This window comes from Camarhynchus parvulus, chromosome Z (genome assembly GCF_901933205.1).
Source record: "Camarhynchus parvulus chromosome Z, STF_HiC, whole genome shotgun sequence".
Taxonomy (NCBI): Eukaryota; Metazoa; Chordata; class Aves; order Passeriformes; family Thraupidae; genus Camarhynchus; species Camarhynchus parvulus.
Window position 1 is genome coordinate 4,428,708 of NC_044601.1, and position 19,689 is coordinate 4,448,396.

A 19,689-nucleotide genomic window follows, 5' to 3' on the forward strand; every position below is an offset into this window, starting at 1 on the left:
CCTCCCTGTCCCGCAGAGCTAATGGCGCCGGCTCCAGGACGGGCCCGCCGCTGGCCAAGACTGAGCCAAGCAGCGACTCTACTAACGCCTCTGCCAACACTACGCTCGAATATGGAAAAAATAAACCAAAAAAGAAGCAATACTTTTTGCAAAATAAAAATCTTCAAAATACTCGAATACATTTTAGAGAAAAAGTCACCATGCCCTTCCTCTCCGTAGCAGCTCTAGAGAAGAGCACATGACGTTTCCTTTTCTGTAAAAATGCGTCTCCTGAGGGGGCTGAGGATCAGCCCCTCATTGCGGGACCTAAGCATTCAGTCGTTTGAAAACACGATTTCTCTCCTCGATCGTCTGCTAGGTAGGTCCTATCTATCTTTCAGTAGCCCGAACAGAACGAACTCTGAGGTCCCTATGTAGCTCGCATTTGGCCCGCAAGTGAGTGAAAGGCGGCGAGTCCAACACTGACGGAAGCCACCGTCCGCTCACCCCCGCGCCCGGAGCGAGAGTGGCGCTGGGAACGCGGGTAAGTGGTTAAAAATGTCTGCGGGTCTGCCCGGGGGCGGTCCGGGGCAGGCGGAGGTGGGGCTGATCCCCGCCAGCCCCGCCGGTCACACCGCCCCTCGCTCAACTCCCGGCGGCGGCGGCAGCTCCCGGCGGCGGCGGCGGCTCCCGGCGGCCGGTCGGACGGGGAGGGCGCCCGCGGGTCAGGTAGGCACTGATCGGACTCGTCCCGTCCCGTCCCGTCCCGTCCCGTCCCGTCCCCCGTCCCGTCCCGTCCCGTCCCGTGCAGCAGGTGCCGGGTGCGGCAGCCTCGGGGAAGAAGCGGGGGTGAGGCGGCGTCGCTCCCTCCCGGAGCGGGGATTGCCCTCGGCAGAAGCGTCCTCCGGGGAGCCGCTGGGATGCGGGGCCGCCCGCGGTGCCTCCGCCTTTGCGGAGCATCCCGGCGTGTTTGTCCCCGCGTTGGTGCGGGGCGACCGGGATGGTGGGGCGGGATGCGGGAGCGCTCCTGCCTTCCCGAGTCCGAGCGAGTCGGTTCAAGCTCTCTCAGAGCACTTCTATTTATTTATTTATTTACTTTCTGCAAAGTGCCTGTTTTTAAAGGTCATCCTTTTTCTTGGAAGGCTTTTGGCAGTCCTGAGCAGAGACAGGAGCAAATGTACACACTGGAATAGAGGGATGCTGGTGTATAGATGTAAATTAGCGTGACCTGCACGTGAAAATGCACATCTGTTTAATACCTTGATTTCGTTCCAGCATATGTCCCTCAGCAGAAGCTGCCTAGAGAAATTCTCAGTTGTGTGGTATCCTGCACAGATTTTCTTTTGGCGACAGTAGTAGTAGCGTAAACATTTCCTATTTTGTCTTTCAGCCAAGGAGTAGGTTCAGTCTGGAAATGTAGGCACAAATCAATTAGGAAAAATATGCAGCTGCTTTTCCTAGAATGAGCTGGGAATGGACAACTTTTAGTAATCTTATTAATTACTTAAATGTTGCTGCCAGTCTTTGAGTACTGAAGTGTAGTCAAATTGAGCATGCATCTGCTAGAATCACGTACAGCTCTGAAGTTTTTCCAAAGTACCAGCTTCTCACTATAGAGTGAGTTTAAAACCTCACTTGGAATGTGTCTTTGGTATAGAAGATGCTTCATAGATTATTTTATCAAGTTGGTAACTGAGCTTTGGCAGCAGTGTTTTAGAAAGCTGATTAACATAATGATTCTGTATAGGAAAAATGTTTTATTCCAGCATCTTGGAAGAACAAAGGAAAAAAATCTGAAAAGACAAGTCTGGAGAGTAACATTTGTTTCCTAGCAGATAAGCTGCAGACCTTTGCTGAAAAGTCTTAGATTCTTTGATTGAGCAGCATGTCTGATGTGAGACTGAAACTGAAAGCTGGCTTCAGTTGCCTTGTCAACATCTCTAAATGGTATTTGTCCCCAACTGCACAGTAGTTGGAAGAAAGCATATGTAATTAGGTATGTGTGTTCTTCTTGAAGTGGAGGGAGTGGGGGTGCAGCTATCTGAGCTGGAGAATTTAGCCAAATAACTATTTAGGCCAAATAACTATTGCTTGCTAGTTGCTGGCCCTGCAAATGAAGTAGTATTAGCATGTCTAGTTTGATTTCCCATCTCAAATCAGAAAATCCAGCTGGGCAGATGTGCTCCAGATTTTTAATAAGCTGGACAAACTCTAATTTAGGACCAGGTTTCTACTTGTTTGCCTGTGTAAGTCATGCACCTGTGCAGCATCAATATATGGCGCCCTATGTAATAAACTTTATTTAAATTTTCTTACAGAGCCAACCATGTGGCCTTGTCATGCAATCAAATTCAAGCGTGTGTTGCTCCCACAGGGGGTGAATCAGTGCCATCATATTAATAGTGGTTGTTAATATGCTGTGGAGGTGCCATGGCTTTGTGTGTGGTTTAGAATCTGGAGTGTTACGAGTCTCTGACAGAGCCGTTCACAGGACAGGCTATGAAATTTGTGTTCTTGCTCACTGATTATAGTCCATACCTGGCAAAAAAAAAAAAAAATTCTAAACTGCAGGCAGTTCAGTGACCTGTGTGAAGTCAGCTGGCTGTGTCTATCCCTGGAAATAGAGTTCCCATTTTCTGGTGTATCAGGTGGTAAAACGGTCCAGAGGTGGCACAGCTGTCCAGGGGCAGGGCTGTGCATGCCAGGTTTGAGTCCGCACAGATGGAAACTGATGCCTTAGCCGTTTGTATATAAATTTCAGCATTTAGTTGTCTACTTAAAACTGGGATAGCTAATGCCATCATTTTGAATGCGAGTGGAAGGGTGGGAGTGGGCACGTGGAGGACCTGTCCAAAGGGTTTCAGTGTTAAATGAGCTGTTCTGAGGTGAGCAGAAGGGTTTCACCAAGTGAACAGTCCTTTGGTGGCTTGCACAAGCATGTTTTCCACAATCAGCTGTTCAGCTGCACGGGTACAGGCACCCCCTCCTAAGGAAGCAAGTGCAGTTAACAAAAGCAATTAATTCATCTATGCAAAGAACACAGGAACTGTGCATTACCATACTTAAGTTTGATTAACATCTAGCAGAGTTTGGAGTGGGCTTTTGACTGCAGCTGGTAAGGATCCATTGAATTTATATTCAGATTACTTGGCAGGAGTTTTGCATGGTTTCTGTATGTTGCTTTTTCTTGTCTAGGCATTTTCATTTCTCGTTAGGGAGAGCAAGTGGCTTTTGAGGAAGGTAAAAACCAGCTTCTTTGTGTACATGCCACAGTTTTAGTCTAACCAAAGATGTGTTGGTTTAAAAAACCTAAAGTTATGTAGATAGCACTGTAAGATGGATGTGATCCTATTTTTTAAAAAAATTATTTTAATGGAGCACAGTGTAGATGAGTAGTATTTCTTTCAGTATGGACAGGAATGGTGTAGTGAAATGACAAAGTTCTTATATCCTTACTCCTGTTAAGTGGTGTCTTCCTTGATGAATGATGCCAGTGGAATCAGATTTCAGTAGGTAGTAGTTATGTTACTGACTCACTGCCAGGAATTTGATCCTGATTTTTAATACTAACAGATTAGTTTGTCAGTAATTAGTACTGACTTCATATGCTCCAGTCAGCATAGCATAAACGTAGATATAAGTGCAGTATTTTTTCATCTGTGAGAAAAATCTGTGTCTTGATATTCCAAATGCTGGGGTTTTTTTTTACTTGTGAAGAGAGTATGTATCATCTAAAGCCATCTGTCAGAAAACTAGGAGAAATATTCTGGGGTGGGATTTGCTTTACTGGAATAGCTTTATTGATTGTGTCAGCATTCATGTTAATTAACCCATTGCAACTGTCTGGTCTATAATTGATGTTTTGCCTGTGTAAGGATTTGTGGTTCATGCCTTTGGATGTACACGTTAAGTTTCTATTAAAATGTGGACAGCCATCTCTTCCAGTTTTATCAGTGTTTTGTATCTGATCGTCAGAGAAATTAGCCTATAGTCAGCAGTGAGATACCAATTCTGAGCTCTTTTGATGTGCAAGACAATGAAAACATAATTTTAACTTTGAGATTGACCTGCTGTGTGACCTCAGAAAAGAAATGTAATAATTTTTCTGTTGCTGTAAAAGAACACCCTTTTTAGCCTACCAGATAATTTTTGTTGAACACACAGAGATGTAAGTGTGTGCAAAATTTTTTTTTCAAAGAAAAGTAAAGACTTCATGTTACTGTGTCATTTTAGACTTAGGATCACTGGCACAAAGAGCTGCAGCTTCTATGGCTCTAATGTCCACCACTGCAGCCATAAGAGATGTACAACAGCACAAGAACAATAGCAAAAAAAATCTTTCCTTTTATAATCCACACCCAAGACAAAAAGCAAGAGGAAGTAAGGAGAGACAATGAAATAATGAAGACAGATGTCAAGCTAAAGTCATGTTATTTTGCATCAAAAGTCAACTGAAATTCATACATTTAAAGGAATTAATAATAGCTGTTTTTTAGATGAATCTTTAAATAGAAGAAAGTGAAGAACTATTTCTCTGTAATACCCGTATATTGCCAATGATGGCTGGAACCAAGGCCTCACCAAACAAAGGGCCAATGTCTTGTAAAGTACTGGGAATGCTGGGCATGGGAAGAGGCCGTGAAAGGCAAGGGCATCTTAGGATGATGCAGAGAGGGAATTTGTCAGGCTGGACAAGAGGGGACCAGCAGGGGTTTATGGCCTGGGTAGAATTGTCCAGGAAAGAGCCAGGGTGGCCACGACCCATCGTGGTGGCTTTTCTCAGCTGGAAAGGTCTGCTCAAAGCAGCAGGGGAGGGTGTAGAGAAGGAAGAAGGCTGGCTCAGGCTGCCTAATAAAAATTATCCAGAGGAGAGTAGTATGTGTTTAAGGCACATTTATGAGCAGTACCAGGGTGGAACACCAAAACAGGTCTCAGAAGAGGTCACATTACTTTGATGGACGGCAAAGGAAAGAAGAATGAACAGGACAGGAGATGGTATGTGAGCTGGAAGTTTGCTGTTCCATGCACAACCCCATTTCTTTTGGGAAGAAGCCACTGCTTCCTAAAGTTCTCTGCACATCACAGGCATTATGTCATGAATTCTTCCCACACAATGCCTGTTTCTTCAGGGGTAGGTCCTGTAAGTCCCCTTCAGAGTGAGTAGTGCTGTATTTCAAGAGTAGTATGAGAAAAAAATTATTCAACAGACAGTATGGGCAGGAGGATGTTTTTCTTAATATGGTTTGGTCTTAGCCCTGTGAGACTACTTTTCATTAATGAAAACAGAGACATCCATACAGGGTTTCAATGAGTTCAGCATGCATAAAGCAACTTTTGAAATTTCTCCTATACAGAAGTCTTCTCTATCTATTTTTCAGAATATTTTGTTGGCAGGGGAAGGGTTGGGTGTTCTTGGTGAATTTTTAAAAAATTTACAGAGCAAGTAGTAAAATAACATTGTCACCTGGCAAGTTACTTGTCTTTTGGAAATGTTTCTATTTTATCTTGCCGACAAATATCCAAGGTGGAGATAACTTGGACTTGTGATTTTTTTTTTACCCATCTCACACTTGTATTTGGAGCACAATTCTCTGCTGTCATAGGGCTTAGGAAAAGTGATTTAAAGTGATGTAAATAAATGATGGCTATGTTACATTACTTACCCCGCTCTTCATGTGGTCCATAGAGAAGCTTCATAATCGGTTGATTTGGATGAGAGCTTTTGAATCCTGACTTTTAAAGTTTCAGCGTTGCTGGGCTGATTAACTAAAGAGCAGCGAAAGGGTTTGGATTGCAGGGCTCTGCCAAAAGGAGCCCCCAAAGTGAGTGTTTTGTGTGAAAGCATGCCTTGCAGTTTGAGCCCAGAGTGACAATGATTGTAACACAATGCTGCTCATGTGACAGTGAGACAAAGAGGCCATTATGCACGGCTGACTGGCATCAGATCCTCCAAAAGCCAATAGTCAGACCAAGCTTGATCACCCTGAGAATGTGAACACGCTGGAAGCACTTGCATGTTAAAAAAAAAAAAAAAGTAGAAAAGGACATGTGTGTTTGTGTGTGTGCACGCCAAGGCCTGGTTGAGTTTTAAGTACAAAATGGCATAATTGGTTTGTTTATGTTTTTTTGGAAGCTGCTGTCAGTAATCAGCAAAATCATGTAACATAGCATTGAGAGCAGACATAGTGGGAATACGATGGAGTATGCCAACAGCCCAAGTGGATCTTCCACTTCCTTTGCCTCTTTGCTCCATTGCTTCCTTCTGTGTGCTTTTGAGCATGTCTAGCTGAGTTTTCGTTTCCTCTGAAGTGTTTACAAAATTTTGGACCACATTGGTCTGTCAATACACACATCTCACGGCCGCTGGAATTTAAGCACAAATAATGACTATGTGTGTTTGTGGGAAGCATCTGTTTGGTGTCTTATAAACCCTCTTCAAAGGGCTTGAGAGCACTTGATACATCAAGAAATGACCCTGATGAGTTGTGAGCTGTGGCAGTCTTGGTCCCAAAGGCAGCAGGGCTGGAAATCTACTGAGTAAATAGGATACAGCAGCTGGAGTGGAGAGCTCTTCAATTAGAGAGGTATTTGTTTAAAAACAACTGGTTTGCCTTTGCAACCCTGAGGGATGGATTGACTTCTCCAGCACATCGATCACATGGGAGGTGGCACCTGATGATGGCCAGAGTTACTGGTGATCACACCCTGCAGAGAGGTTTGGCCTTATTCCCTGACTACTGCTGTATGTCACTTTTCCTTTTTACTGTTTTCCTACCATAAGAAAAATTTAACAATCTGCACAGGCTGCCTGAATCCATCACTCTGTCACCACCAAAAATCCGAGGCTGCCTCTTTCATATCCTCTTCTTGCCTGTGAAAACCCCACTTAACTCTCTGGTCTCCTCCCCTCCCAACTTCCTCCTGCTTAGACAGTGAAAGTATGAAAGCAGAATGATGATTTGGGGCCCTTTTTTCCAGAGCTGTGTGTGGGCTCCTCCGGATCTGGGGAAGCCCTCTCGGGAGGGAGCGCTGGACAGGATATTTACCAGCAGCTCCCCCGTTTAACTCGTGGCTGTGCTCGCTCCGTAATGGAGCTTTCCTGCCTTTTTAATCCGCGCCACATGCGGGTGACCCGAGCAAACCCTGTGGGAAGACAGAAGCCCTGTTGTGTGTTTGTAGAGCAGTTGCTCGGAAGCCGATGTACAGCTGTGGCCGGGCTTGTTTGGAAGTGAAGAGTAACTTGATCTTTTAATCTTTTTTTTTTTTCCTTCGTCTTTTTTTTTTTTCCTCCCCCCTCCCCAGACTGATATTGCAGATAACAACTGTTTCTGAAGGGTACCTGCCAATGAAATGTGTATTTTAAATTGAGGGGTAGAGTTCATGAAGATTTTATCAGTCTGCAAAGTATGTCATTTCTGTTTGGGTTGTTTGTTGTTTTTTTTTTTAAATAATTTTACCTAGTTTCATTTCTTTTAAAATAAAAGGCGTAACTGTAGAGAGGCTGACAGTCCAGTTTTCTTACTTGCATTGAGTAAACCAGGAGTGACTCAAGTGAGATCAGAGTAGCTGAGGTGAAGTTCATGATGCCAGACCCATTGTTTGTGCATTTTAGGATCTGTGAAGACACACACATCTGTGTCATCCAAATATACCAAAGCTGCCTCCACCAAAGCCAGAACAACTGGCTTCTTTTAATAGATAATTAAATTTTCTTTTAGAAAAAAGCGGAACTGCCAGCGCTGTGATGGACTCTGGTGAGAGTGCATGGGGTGCTCTCTGTGCTTTGGGGTTGGTTTGGATTAAAGGTTCCACGCATTGCAGGTTCTGCTGTGCAGGTATGCACTTATCACTTTAAAAGAGAAGATGGTCCTGAAGAAAAAAAATGACTACTTCCAGGGAACTTGTTTACACTCTGAGCCCACAAAAGACTGCATTTTTAATTATTGAATAAGAAGATAGGGTGCGTAGTTGTTGAAAGAGTAAAACAAAAACACAGCAAGAGAAAAGCTTCCTTGTTTTAAGTATCCCCACTGCTTGTCAGTAGATTTTTCAATCTCCATAACCCATTTCAGGGAGCTGTGAGACTTAATCTGATCTCTGGAACAATATTGTTCTTCTGCAACTTTAATGCACTTTTTAGAAATGCTCCATTCTTTCTTGCTGAACACTAGTTCATGCCAATTTGCATTATGTATGAATGACAGCCAGGATATGCATTCATAGTAAGTGAACCTCAAAGGATGCAGTGGTTTGGGGTTCTGGTCTGCACCACTAATATGCAGGAGAAGATTTTTTTTTGTGCTTTTGCAGATTGCCAAACTTTCTGTGCATATTTTGACAGTGTATGACGTTCAGAAGAGAGATTTTTGTTCGGCTTATTTGCTGAAGTGGTGTGGGGATGTAGGGAGGAAATGCCCTTTCTCATCCAGCAATGAGGCAAGTTGTAAAGAAACCTTGAGGTTGCTGCTGCTGCCTCTTGGTCTGTGCAAGGGGCCTTTTTGGAATTAAGTAGAAATCCATTGCACTCACTCCAAAAATGTCCAGTGCCACTGAGTAATGTTTCTGGAGCCTACCTTCTTGATACACACTTTAAACTTTTATCTTCTTCTCTTGTGGGAGTCTCTCCATAGACTTCTGAAAATTACCCTGCTTTGCATTTCATGGCCTATCTTCAGGGAAATAGCAAAGCTTTAGTACACTGATGTTTTCTCTTAGGCATGTGTGTGTGTTTTTTCTTCATTGCTGTTTCCAACAGGAACACCAGTGGGAAAAACAAGCAAAAAACCGGACCGATGAGAGGGCATTATTGGCCTCTTCAGAGATGACCCAAATCTGTAAAAAAAATTTCTCTTTGTCGTGACATTGGGTGTGGTGGTTCCTTTGTAAATGTTTAGGACCCAAAGTCTCCGTTTCATGATGTGCTACAGCCAGTTAGTACCATAAGCACAATGCTCATGTCATTGCCATCATGGCAGGATATCAAACTGGAGGCATGGATCTCAGGTGTGGGTTGGAAGTGGAGACTAGCAGACCTGAATTTTGTTTTCAGCCCTGCTGTTGACTTGTTTTGTGAAACAAGATTAAACACTTAGACAGACTGGAGCCAAATTCTTTCCATGTACAGTGGTTAATAAGAGTAGCCTCAAGAATAAAAGGCTAGTGTTAGAAGAAGTGTTGTAGATCTTATGGGGAATTATGTCAATGAAAATACTGTATGTCAGATTATTACATAATGTGTATCTTAAATAAATGTGCGTAAATGAGTGCTATATTTTGTTGTGTTCACTAGGTTGAGGGAAGACAGATATTTGCAAAAGAAAAGAGATCTCAAAGTAGAGTGCCATGTGGAAACTTTCTGGACTCCCATGTGGCGTGGAGTAGCCTTGAACTGCTGAGAGTACAACAAAAACCTTCAAACATTGACAAAGAGCATCTGCCCTGGCTTGTCTCACCCACTGGGGCAGACTCCTTCCAAAAAACAGTCACTTGCTCTCCTGGAGGGGGAGAACCAGTGTGTCCCAATCTGCCCTCCAGAGAGAAGATTTATAGATGGATTAGTTCAGTGGGCAGCTGACAGGTTGGGTCAGGCGGAGTGCCCATTGCTTGCCCAGCCCATGGTGGACAGCTTTGCTTCAGCTTCCAGCACAGAACCATCCTTCTGCCTTTCAGGAGTGGATGCTATGGGTATTGGTGCATTTTTTGTTGCTCTTACACGCATACTTTTACCTTTCTTTGCACACTCTGGAGCAGCAGAGAAAATTGGTAAGGAAGGTCTAATAATCCCTTGTTGTTTATTGGATGAAGTGGATGAAAAGTAGTTTTCAGCAATACTGCAGCTGGCCTGTCTGTCTTCATGCTTACAATAGCAACATACATTTCTGTGCTCTTGGTAGAAAGCCTGTGTGAAATTGGAAAGAAGAAATTAGCTGAGGGAGAAAGTGTCATTTTGCTATGTCAGGACAGTAGATGCTAAGGGTTTGGGTTCTAGAGCCAAAAGAAAATCAGCTGGTCATAAAACCAGTTATTGGCCAGTTCAGGGTAGGTGGGATTTTCACCAGGTGTCATGATCTGTGGATTTCAGAGAAAGGCAGTTCCCGAGCTCAGGTTTCATCCCAAGTTTCCATGCAGATCAGAGAAGAGTGTCCATTCCATTTTTGCTCTTCCCTCACTGTGATTGCCCAGTCCCTTTGCAAATGCCGTGCTGTTTGTCACTGTCCCCTCAGCCCTTTGCTCATCTGCTGGCAAAATAAGGCAGCAGATGCACCACTTCATGTGAAATTTCACTGGGTGCAATTTCCAAATTCTGGGTTGCTCTGATCCATTAATGAGAAATGACACATTCACACATAGAGGTAACCACTGCTCTTCCTTCTGAAAATGGAGACTGCTTTTAATTTATCTTTAAGAAAGGAAAAAAAAAAAAAGAAAAAAAGGAGGCACAATTTGCAATACTTACTTTAATTTTAATGAATGACTGAACCAAGGCCAACGTTCCTGTAGTTTTAACTGAGAGGCAGCAGAAGCTGTAACAGAGATGCTGCTAGTGCCAGTTGGGCTATAAGTTATAAGTCTACTTTACAAAGTTTGCCTGTTTTCTGGCACAGTCTCTGACACATACACTCCAGTCAATCAAAGTAAAGTGCCTAATAACAGATGTGGCAATTAAGCTGAAGAATTCTGTCTCTCTCGTTTAATTTTTATTACAGAGAATAACAGAGTACCTCATTAAACCCAGCATCATAGAGTTGGGGTTTTTTTTTTTGATTTGGCATACAAATGTCTGCAAAAATTACATCTCTGAATGGGGTGCCTTGTTACGAAAGGTGCTTTGTCTGACAATGATATGGACAGACCATTTTTGTATGACAAATATGTGCTTGTGCTGCTGCTGCCCTTTTGCACACTGCAGAGGTACAGGCTTAAAGAAGTCAACATGTGTCCGGAGGGGTGATATTTTGTGGGATTTAGGGCCTTGTATTCAAGTTGATAAAAACACAGTCTTGATTTTTCTGGGTTCAAATCACGCTGCCCTCAACTGAAATCAGCAGCAGGCACTTAAAAAGATTTCAGATAATCTCTAACGCAAGTAAATTAACATATTAAAGTAAGAGAAATTTTCTTGATGAACAGTATTAATTGCAACCTGAAAAAGTTGTCTTCTGATTGTTGGAGCTTCGAAGGCATTTGCCATCATTAGTTTCTTCTACTGATGTGTTGGGCACTCTTTAAAAAGGCCTCTGATTCATCATTAGACGAAGTTAATTAAAGAATTTAATGACTTGAGGTGCTCTAAAATTTATGGTTAGACAAGACTGATACTGATATAAATCAGAACAGGAAGCTTTGTTATGAGATTACTCTGCTTGTATGAAAAGCATAAAATTACAAAGTTGTTTACTCAGTCATTCTTAGAAAGAATCTGCTTTTTTACTGCCTGCCACAAGTGTTGGTAGCAGTTTTATTTATTCACTGAAGCACAGCATCTTGTCCTACAGCTGCAGCTGGTACTCTAGGGGTGTATTGAACCAGTTTGTGCCTGTGTGCATTCTTTGTCTTTTTTACATTCTACATATAAACGTGCATGTTTGTATATCCTCAGTGTGCAGAAAACTTGCAGACACCACCGGCACCTGGCAAAGTTGAGTTTCTCCCCAGGAATTATTTTTTCTTCCGCTGGCAGATAGGGAGTACCTAGTGCAAAGTGTACTAGAATTACACTTTTAAATTTGTATTAAAATTTGTTTTAAATTTGTATTAATGTTTAAATTAATGGATGTAAACATTAGAGGATGTAATGTGTTCAAGCCAGTTTACCATGAAAACCGCATATTTTGCATGTCACTCACTCTATAGGCCTCTTGAGGTTGTGTTGTAATCTCTGTGAAAGTTCTTCGAGGCAGAAGTTCTTCAAGACTTAAAGATAGGATTTATCCGTTTAATTGTGGGTTTGTTAGAAAACTAGAATTAACCAGTCACTTTCAGTTTTGAATTATGTTCTTCCATTTTCCCCTTTGAGTGCAGGAGTGCTACATCCATTCCAACCTCTGCAAATCACCAAAATAAAAGATGGAACTGAGTGAATGAACTGTCAGAGGAAATGCTTTTGCCTTCCCCATTCTTCTGCTAAAGTGTTTTGAATTTTCTTTGTAGGGTGGTGGTTGTGGTGACATGTGAGGCTTTGTGCTGTGAATCACAGATGCTTTGATTGCTGGGGGTAGAAAAACTGATCCATAATGCATTGAAATGTTTCAGAAGCTGTTAAGGGGAAGTGGCATCAAAATTAATTAATTTTGGTCATTTGTAACATGAAGTTTTTAAGCTGTGATAAAGATTTACAGAAGTGTAATGCTTGATGTAAATCATGAAAACAGGAACTAGCTGGAAAGACAACTTTATTTTCTTCTGCATGTTACATGCAAAATGGCATTTCACTGGATGATTTATAAGGACAAAGGTGCTGAAACAGAGTTGCAGCAAATTTTTTTTTCACAAATTATAGCATCTTGTTAGCATCTAGAAGTTGTAAACAAATGCAGGAGTTCATATGTCTGATTCTCATTATGAGAGGGTCCAGTGAAAGGCTGTGACAAGTGCAGGGAACTGCAGACTAAAGAATTTTGCCAGTGATAACAGAGGCTGTGTCTAGGAAAGGAGATAATCTAATGTATGGTGAAAATGTATGTGGAAAAATAGAAAGTGCATGTCATGGGGGAGGGAAGGAAACAGAGGCTGTCTTTGAAGAGGGCTGGAAAGCAGAAGACTTTTAAAGGAAGGTGGGAATATTTGAAATTGATCCTAAATTGCATAGGAAGCTAAAGTAATTATCTGAGTCCTTTGACTGTGCTCTTTTGTATCCCGGCAATAAACTGGAAGTGACACAGTGTCTGGAAGGCTGGTAATAGGAAAAGAGGGGTCACAGAAACTTTGTTCAAGAGAGGGTAAAACCATGAATGATAATTTCCACAGCGGTGGAACCAGGGCATTGGTGTATTTAGGCAACCACAGGATTGTCCCAGGCAACTTGTCAGCAACCACAAAGTTTTCACAGTTACGTCCATGAGTGCAATGGCCTTTTTTTTATGATTAGCATTAGGAAATTAAAAAAAGAAAAAAGAAATCTATATGCTATATGGCCAAGAGACTATGACCGAAGTTTAATACAGATATCTTTGTTGGGTAACTCAGTAATAAAGCGTTCATGCATGCTAGTAATACCTAATTTCAGAAATAATTCTCCTTAAACGCATGCATTTAGCCATTTTTACTTAATCCTATAGTCTTCTAACCCTGTACTATTGAAATAGACTTGGGGTTAAAATAGAGAGATGTTTCAGTGAGGAATACATTATTTGAAAAAAACATTTTAAAATATATTAATTTTAAAAAAGAAGGAGGGGGAAGCAGAGGGAGATATGATTTTTGTCTCAAGCCTATGCTGCATAGACTCTATTAAATGATGTTATTTGCCTTTTCTGCCGAGAACTAACTATTAACTCCCAGCATCCACTCTGGGAAAGATGCCTAAGGCTGAGAGGTGCCATCTGTGTATGGACCTGACATAGTTTTTCATGTTTCACCTGAAATGTCTTGTGTCAAACAGGCAAATCAGGATTTATGTTCAAGGTACTGTTTCATCTTCTCAAAGTGTGCTTTTCAGAAACTTTGGTTTGCATTCTACACAGTTTTAACTGTCTTTATTTGGTAAATTTTCATCTGGGTGGGAAAAAAAAAGCAGCATATTTAGTCAAAAGATTTTTGTTAACAGCTCATCCTACTGGCTACCTGTGGAAATAATCTTTAAACATACAAGACCATGGGCTATAGGTAACCTTAATGGTTCAACACCTGTACTTGTTATCTGTCTGAAAAAAAAGGAAATACTTTCAAGTGAAAGGGCCCTAATTTATCAGACAACGACAGCTACAGTGAAATGACCCCATGTTTGTGATGTTTGGCAGCCTTCCTCTGAGGAATAATAATGGGTCCATCTGCAAAGTATCTGGCATGCTGGCATTTGTCTTTACCATGCCTCCTTGCCTCGTGCAGACTTGACTTGCACTGAACTGTCTTTCCCTGCCCTTTTAATGCCAATTTGAGGGAGAAGAGGACTGATAAGTGGATATACGGTCCCTTCCAGCTTAGCAGCTTCAGAAACTCTCACTGAATGGCAGTGAGTGAAGTCAGCAGGCCAAAGACAATCTTGCTTTTCAAGAGTACAGTGTCTAGAGGAAACTCTTATGATCTTTTGCAGTAAGAACAGATCTTGTAAAAGATGCTGCTGAGTGTTCTGCAGGGAAGGACAGCGTGCTTGAGGACCTTGTTGCAATATTCCCATACTTTTGGGTCTGTGCTGCAGCATGATCCATGCTATCCACCACCCATTGCATCTGGAACCATGTGGCTTTACTAGTGCAAATCCACATATTTGCTGGGTGGTAAAGTTTCCTGCTTCCTCCCATGTTTGCCTTTACCTTATTTTATTCTACATCATTTTACATCTGTGCTTGTAATTACAATGCAAGAGGTTGTTTGGTGCTTACGTGCAGTGTGGCAGTTCCAACCTCTCCAGAAAATGTTTAAGAAGGCAAAATAAAAATTAAGTTTAACTCCAAAACTTACTCCAGTTTACATTTTTAATGTAGTTTGAAGGCTGCTCTCTGTTACTTAAGATCAGGTCGTATATTGTTGCATTTATATTTAGTAGGAATGGTAGAGAGATACATTCTGTGAAATTATAGCATTACCATGAAATAAAGGACTGTGATGCTGTAGCTTTCAAAACTGGTAATTCCATCACTTAGGGACAAATAATGCCTGATCTCCTCCAGACTTGCGCATTATCACTGGATTGTCTGGAACTCCACAATTCAAGACTTCTTCCCCTCTCTTGCTTTGCGTGACCGATAAATTTACAAGTTATTGGGCCTGAGGCCAGAGCACACAGACAAACACTGTGATTACATAAACCTCATTTTCTTAGAAGCCTCTGATAATTAAAGAGAGACTGAAAAATAAGAATGACCTAATCTAATAACCAAAGAAAAATGGTCATTGATTACTGATTTATTTTTCTTTGCAACGTAACTTGAAAAAAGTAGCAGCATATCTGTCTCCATCAAGGAGACTTGTTCCAGCTCACTCAGCCTTTGATTTGGTTATTCTTCAGACTAACCAAATCAGTCTAAATGAATTGTTTTTCCCACATCCGTGCTTAGCCCATCTTCAACATCTTTGGACTCTCCAAATGTGTCAGTCTGCTTCACAGTGAGGTTTGAAAGTAAAGCAGCCCAGGTGAAGAGGGTCAGATCTGATTAGGCTGCATCAAGAAGGGCTCTTGCCATCTCTGACCATGGAGGGTGTGAAAGTTTAGGGCCCTTCAGTGTAGGGCACTATTGGGTTATATCCTTTAGCAAACTCTCATGCTGGCTGTGAAGATCCCACACATTTTCTGTCAGCCCTGCCAGCTTGGTCTGTCCTGAGCTCCCCGTGACAGTGGCAATCAATGCTGCCTTTGGAGTGATATGTTTTGAGGATTTGGGAAAAAAAGACCAGTCAGTTTTCATTTGCTGTGACTGTACATCTTCAGCCAGCCTAGGGTGTGTGTGATAATGCTCCTAATTCAGGTTATTTTGTATTTGCTTTATGAGTGAGATTTCATGTGACAAGGTGTCAAACTGATTTACTGATTTCCAAAGGGAAAATGCCTTCTGCTCTTCATCCATTAATTCTCTAATGTAATCGATAAAAGCAATCAGTTGTGGATTTTTTCTTTCACAGAAGTTAACACAGGATTAATCATCATTGACAAGATTAGGTCAGATTCAAATTTTGCTCTGCCTGACATTAGTTGTGAGAGAGATGTTTTTATAAGCAAATTGTGTCCCTGGTAGAGGAGCTGAGCCTCAGGAGTGAAGAGTGTTACGGAAAAGACTCTGTAGGAAGTGAAAGACCAAACAATTCTTCACTCAAAAATGCTTAGAAAAACTCTTTTCTCTCATGTGGAGCTGTAATTTCCAGCTGTAGTCACCAAGTCTGTGTGAGGTGCTCTGCAGAGAGTGAGGGCAAGGACACCTGCACAGGGCTCTGCACGGATGACTGTGTTGTTTACAATCCAGTCTGAAATTTGAAGAAACCTATGATTAGAAGATTTATTTTGAAGTAGCACTTGCTGTACATGCAGGTTGATGCCATGTCAGTGCAATTAAGAATAGCCCATGGGTTTGCAGCTCAGAAAACATTTTGATGTCCCTGTGCCCTACCACTGCAGAAAGGCAGGACTGAGTACTGTAAAACCTTTGAGATGCCGCAACAGAGTACGAAAGGCTCTCACTGCTCTGGAGTTTGTCTTCTAACTAAATGGCCCATTCCTGCTGCATTTTTCATGTTTCAATGGTAAAAATGCTTTTGCAACAGTAATGGGAAGGCTGCATCAGCATTTCCCTTGGTCTTGGGTCCATTGTGTCATGTTAGCAACTGTGTCGTACTATTCTCTGTTGCTCATGCAGTTCTAATCCTGGTTAATTCCCTGGCAGCACTCGATTTTGCTGACCAAAAAACATTTGTTTGCAGCCTTGAGCAACCTTTGCTTCTTTTACAGTGTCCATCCTACCTTCCCCTGCCCCCCTCAGCTCTACCTGTATTTATTTACCTTTTATTACAAGAAATCTGTGCATCCTCAGCTTTGCCTGTGGCTCTGCTCTGGGTGGGTGGAGACATTAATTTGTAAGCATGTTGTAATTTTCACCTCATAAAGAAGAACAGGTTTTTTGCTTCCTTTTTTTAGTTATCTGTTCTTTCTCTGGTTTTGATCCTGAAATCTCCATGGGGGAAAAAAAATCTCAAACCAAATAAAAACTGTCAACACAGTTACTAGTGGCAGAGAAAGTGCCTAAAAATCTCAGATATTGGGTATTAATGGTTAACTTTCTGTGTTTATATACTGCACATAGAGGATTTTTCATCAGTTTACTAGTGAGACAAATGCAATTTATGTAATTGCTCAGGTTTAAATTTCAGGAGAGTACCTGTAATTTATGGGAGTATATTTTGTACTCTTTTTATACCATTTTAAAATGAGCTTGTTAGTAGTTATAATAAACCTTGGGGTGATCAGGTTTATTTTTTAAAATGACTGTTACTGATTATCTGATTTTTTTATAAAATAAATATAAAGCTAGTTTAATTTCCTTAATTAGTTTACAGAGATTAAGAGAAGTGCCCTACAGTTGTTTTGTGCAGCTGCACTGCTTTCCTGTTGAAATTTTTAAATCGTGGGCATGGATTAAAGTTGAGGGAAACAGAGAAGTCTGACCTGAATAGACACTGGTACTGCCTTAAAGTTCCTGCCTGAAATAGGAATAAAGATACAGCTTTGTCAACAAGAGATTTTGCCTCAAATGTTGTAGAAAAACTAACAGGCAATAAGATTTCTGTTGTGGAAGGAAGTCCTGGTGGTGAAACACCAAGGATTATCTTAAATTTGTTGGGATTTTTTCCCTGTCTTGTGTATGTACTAATTTGCACAGGGAAGGCATTCCTCAAAATGAGCATTTTCAGTACTTAAACTACAGGTTCTGTGTACGTGTAGATAATTGAAATACTCATGTGTTATTGGGTGAGATAATTTGAGCAATATATGGTATGAAAAGTGAATCTCTGAACAGTTGTTCTTGGTGCAAACTGTAGGCAGCAAGAATTAAATGAGTCATCTACATCTTTTATTGCTAATATCAACACTTCAGCAATGCTAATCAGCTGTACTGATTTTCTGTTTTGATTTTCCTTAATAATTAAGCAAAAGATCTGGAATGCAATCAAGTTTTACTCTAGGGGGTTCATGCAAATTTTTTTTTTTTAATTTTAAATTTTGTTAAATGTATCCAGCAAAAGGAAAGTTGCTGAAGTTGAGAATGAAAGAAAGAAAAAAGGTAAAATACCATTTGCAGTCTGCTTAATCAGAGTGAATATTTTCAATGAAATCACAACTTCACTGCAATTATTAGGTGAAAATACAGCTGCTGTTGAAATAACTGCACATTGACTGCTTTGCTGCCTGCAGAGAAATAGTTACAGACCATGAAATACCTTTCAGCAGCCTGACTTTTCAAGAACAATTCAGCAAAATAGGATCATCTCTGTATCCTCCAATACCTTAAATATAATAGTTTCATGTTGTGAATTTTTTTATGTTGACTTCTGAAGTAAGAGTTAAGTAAAGTAAGACTATTTTGTCTCTTTTTTTCCCGTGGTCCTATGGTCTTCTTTCTCATATAATAAAATGATTGACTTATAACTTGCTTTACTCTGTTCCATAATATTTAAAGTAACAAATTGCTATTTCTGCCTTAATTTACTGTGTTAGAAGTATTTTTATTAAATCAAACATATTTATTAGAAATTATTTTCTCATTATACTACAGATTAGACTCAAGGAACTCATTTTTTTGTTACCTCTGTAGCCACATAATGTTAGAATCAGTGTGTAAGTGAGGAAATAAGGTCAAATGTTCACTGAAACAGAAATGTAGCTTAAGTCATTACAAATAAATTACATGTTAATAGCCTTCATTCTGGCATTTGTGGATTAATGACCAGTTGGATTAAGAGTGTTTCAGCATGCAAATTAAAATAATTTGCTTAGTAAAAGTGTTAGGATAATCTTTTCAGACCTTCATGTTACTACAACAGCTTTCCTTAATGAATGTTTATTCTGTTTGGAAGCTGTACAGCCAGCTGAGGAGGGGGAATTAAATTTTGGGGAATTCTAGTTCAAAGAGCAGTGACAGTGCAGGGTGACACGTGAGGCTGTGCTGGCCATGGGGAGGCACAAGCCCTCCTGTAAACGAGGGGCGTGTGGGGCTCCTGGTGCTGTGTCACAGCTGAGCATCTCCACTCTTGTGGTCTTGAGCAAGTGCCAGCCTTTATTCCAGACCTCAGCTCTGGCTCTGGGAGTGGGCAGAGCCTGGCTGAGCACCCCCAGCCTGGGTGGCTGCAGCTGGAGGGGGCAGCAGGACCTCTGAGGTGCAGTTTGCCACCAGCTGACCTCGTGGGAAACGGCTCTATTTGGACTCCCCTTCCAAAATGGGCATGGTGTTGCTGCTGCCGGGCAAGCAGTGTGTGTTCCTTGAAGTGCCCCTTGCTTTAGATTGATCATAGGTGGGTCAACATTATTAGCTACTTTATATTCTGTATGGTATTACTAATGTACTTTTTTTTTTTTTTCCCTCACAGTCATCTCTTTGGAAAGATGGTTCTTCATTTCAACTCCCTTTTTGGCTTCCCTGTCATACTCCTGTACCACTGGATTGGTTCAGCTGTGTCTTTGAATCTGGAAGATCCCAATGTGTGTAGCCACTGGGAAAGGTAATGCTTTCCTTTTGGAAAAATAAGTGATGTAAATTCTGATTTACGTAATAATTTTGCTTTGCTTTGCTTGGCATGCTTCAAATTATTGAAGGCTTTTGGCTGACTTTAAAAACAAGGGAAAATAATTCATTTTCCTGCATGGGCAGGTGAGTTCATGGATAAGTAAAAGCCTATTTAAAAGTGGGCTGAAATGCATCTTTGCATTGGGGTTAGGATGCAAAGAACCACTGCAGTGGTACTAGCAATGTTACACAACCATCTGGGTACTAGAAATGAGTAAAAATAGCTCTTTCCAATTTGGGTGAAAAGAAGTTTTACATATGCAAAATATAATTAACTATATTG

The 19,689-nt window shown here is 41.2% G+C and overlaps 1 protein-coding gene across 3 annotated transcripts in view; it reads left to right on the forward strand.

Annotated features, from left to right (window-relative positions):
* The first annotated feature begins 385 nt into the window (after positions 1-385).
* Positions 386-19,689, forward strand: part of MEGF10 (multiple EGF like domains 10) — an 86,123-nt gene continuing 66,819 nt past the window's right edge. The window contains exons 1-2 of one of the 3 annotated variants that reach the window (XM_030968399.1): positions 386-523; positions 19,210-19,341. In XM_030968399.1, the coding sequence (XP_030824259.1) occupies positions 19,226-19,341 (116 nt within the window). In that variant the 5' untranslated portion in view covers positions 386-523; positions 19,210-19,225. Of the gene's footprint in view, positions 524-653; positions 709-2,967; positions 3,095-19,209; positions 19,342-19,689 lie in introns of those variants that run through there. The other 2 variants (XM_030968398.1, XM_030968400.1) reach the window with 2 other exon arrangements.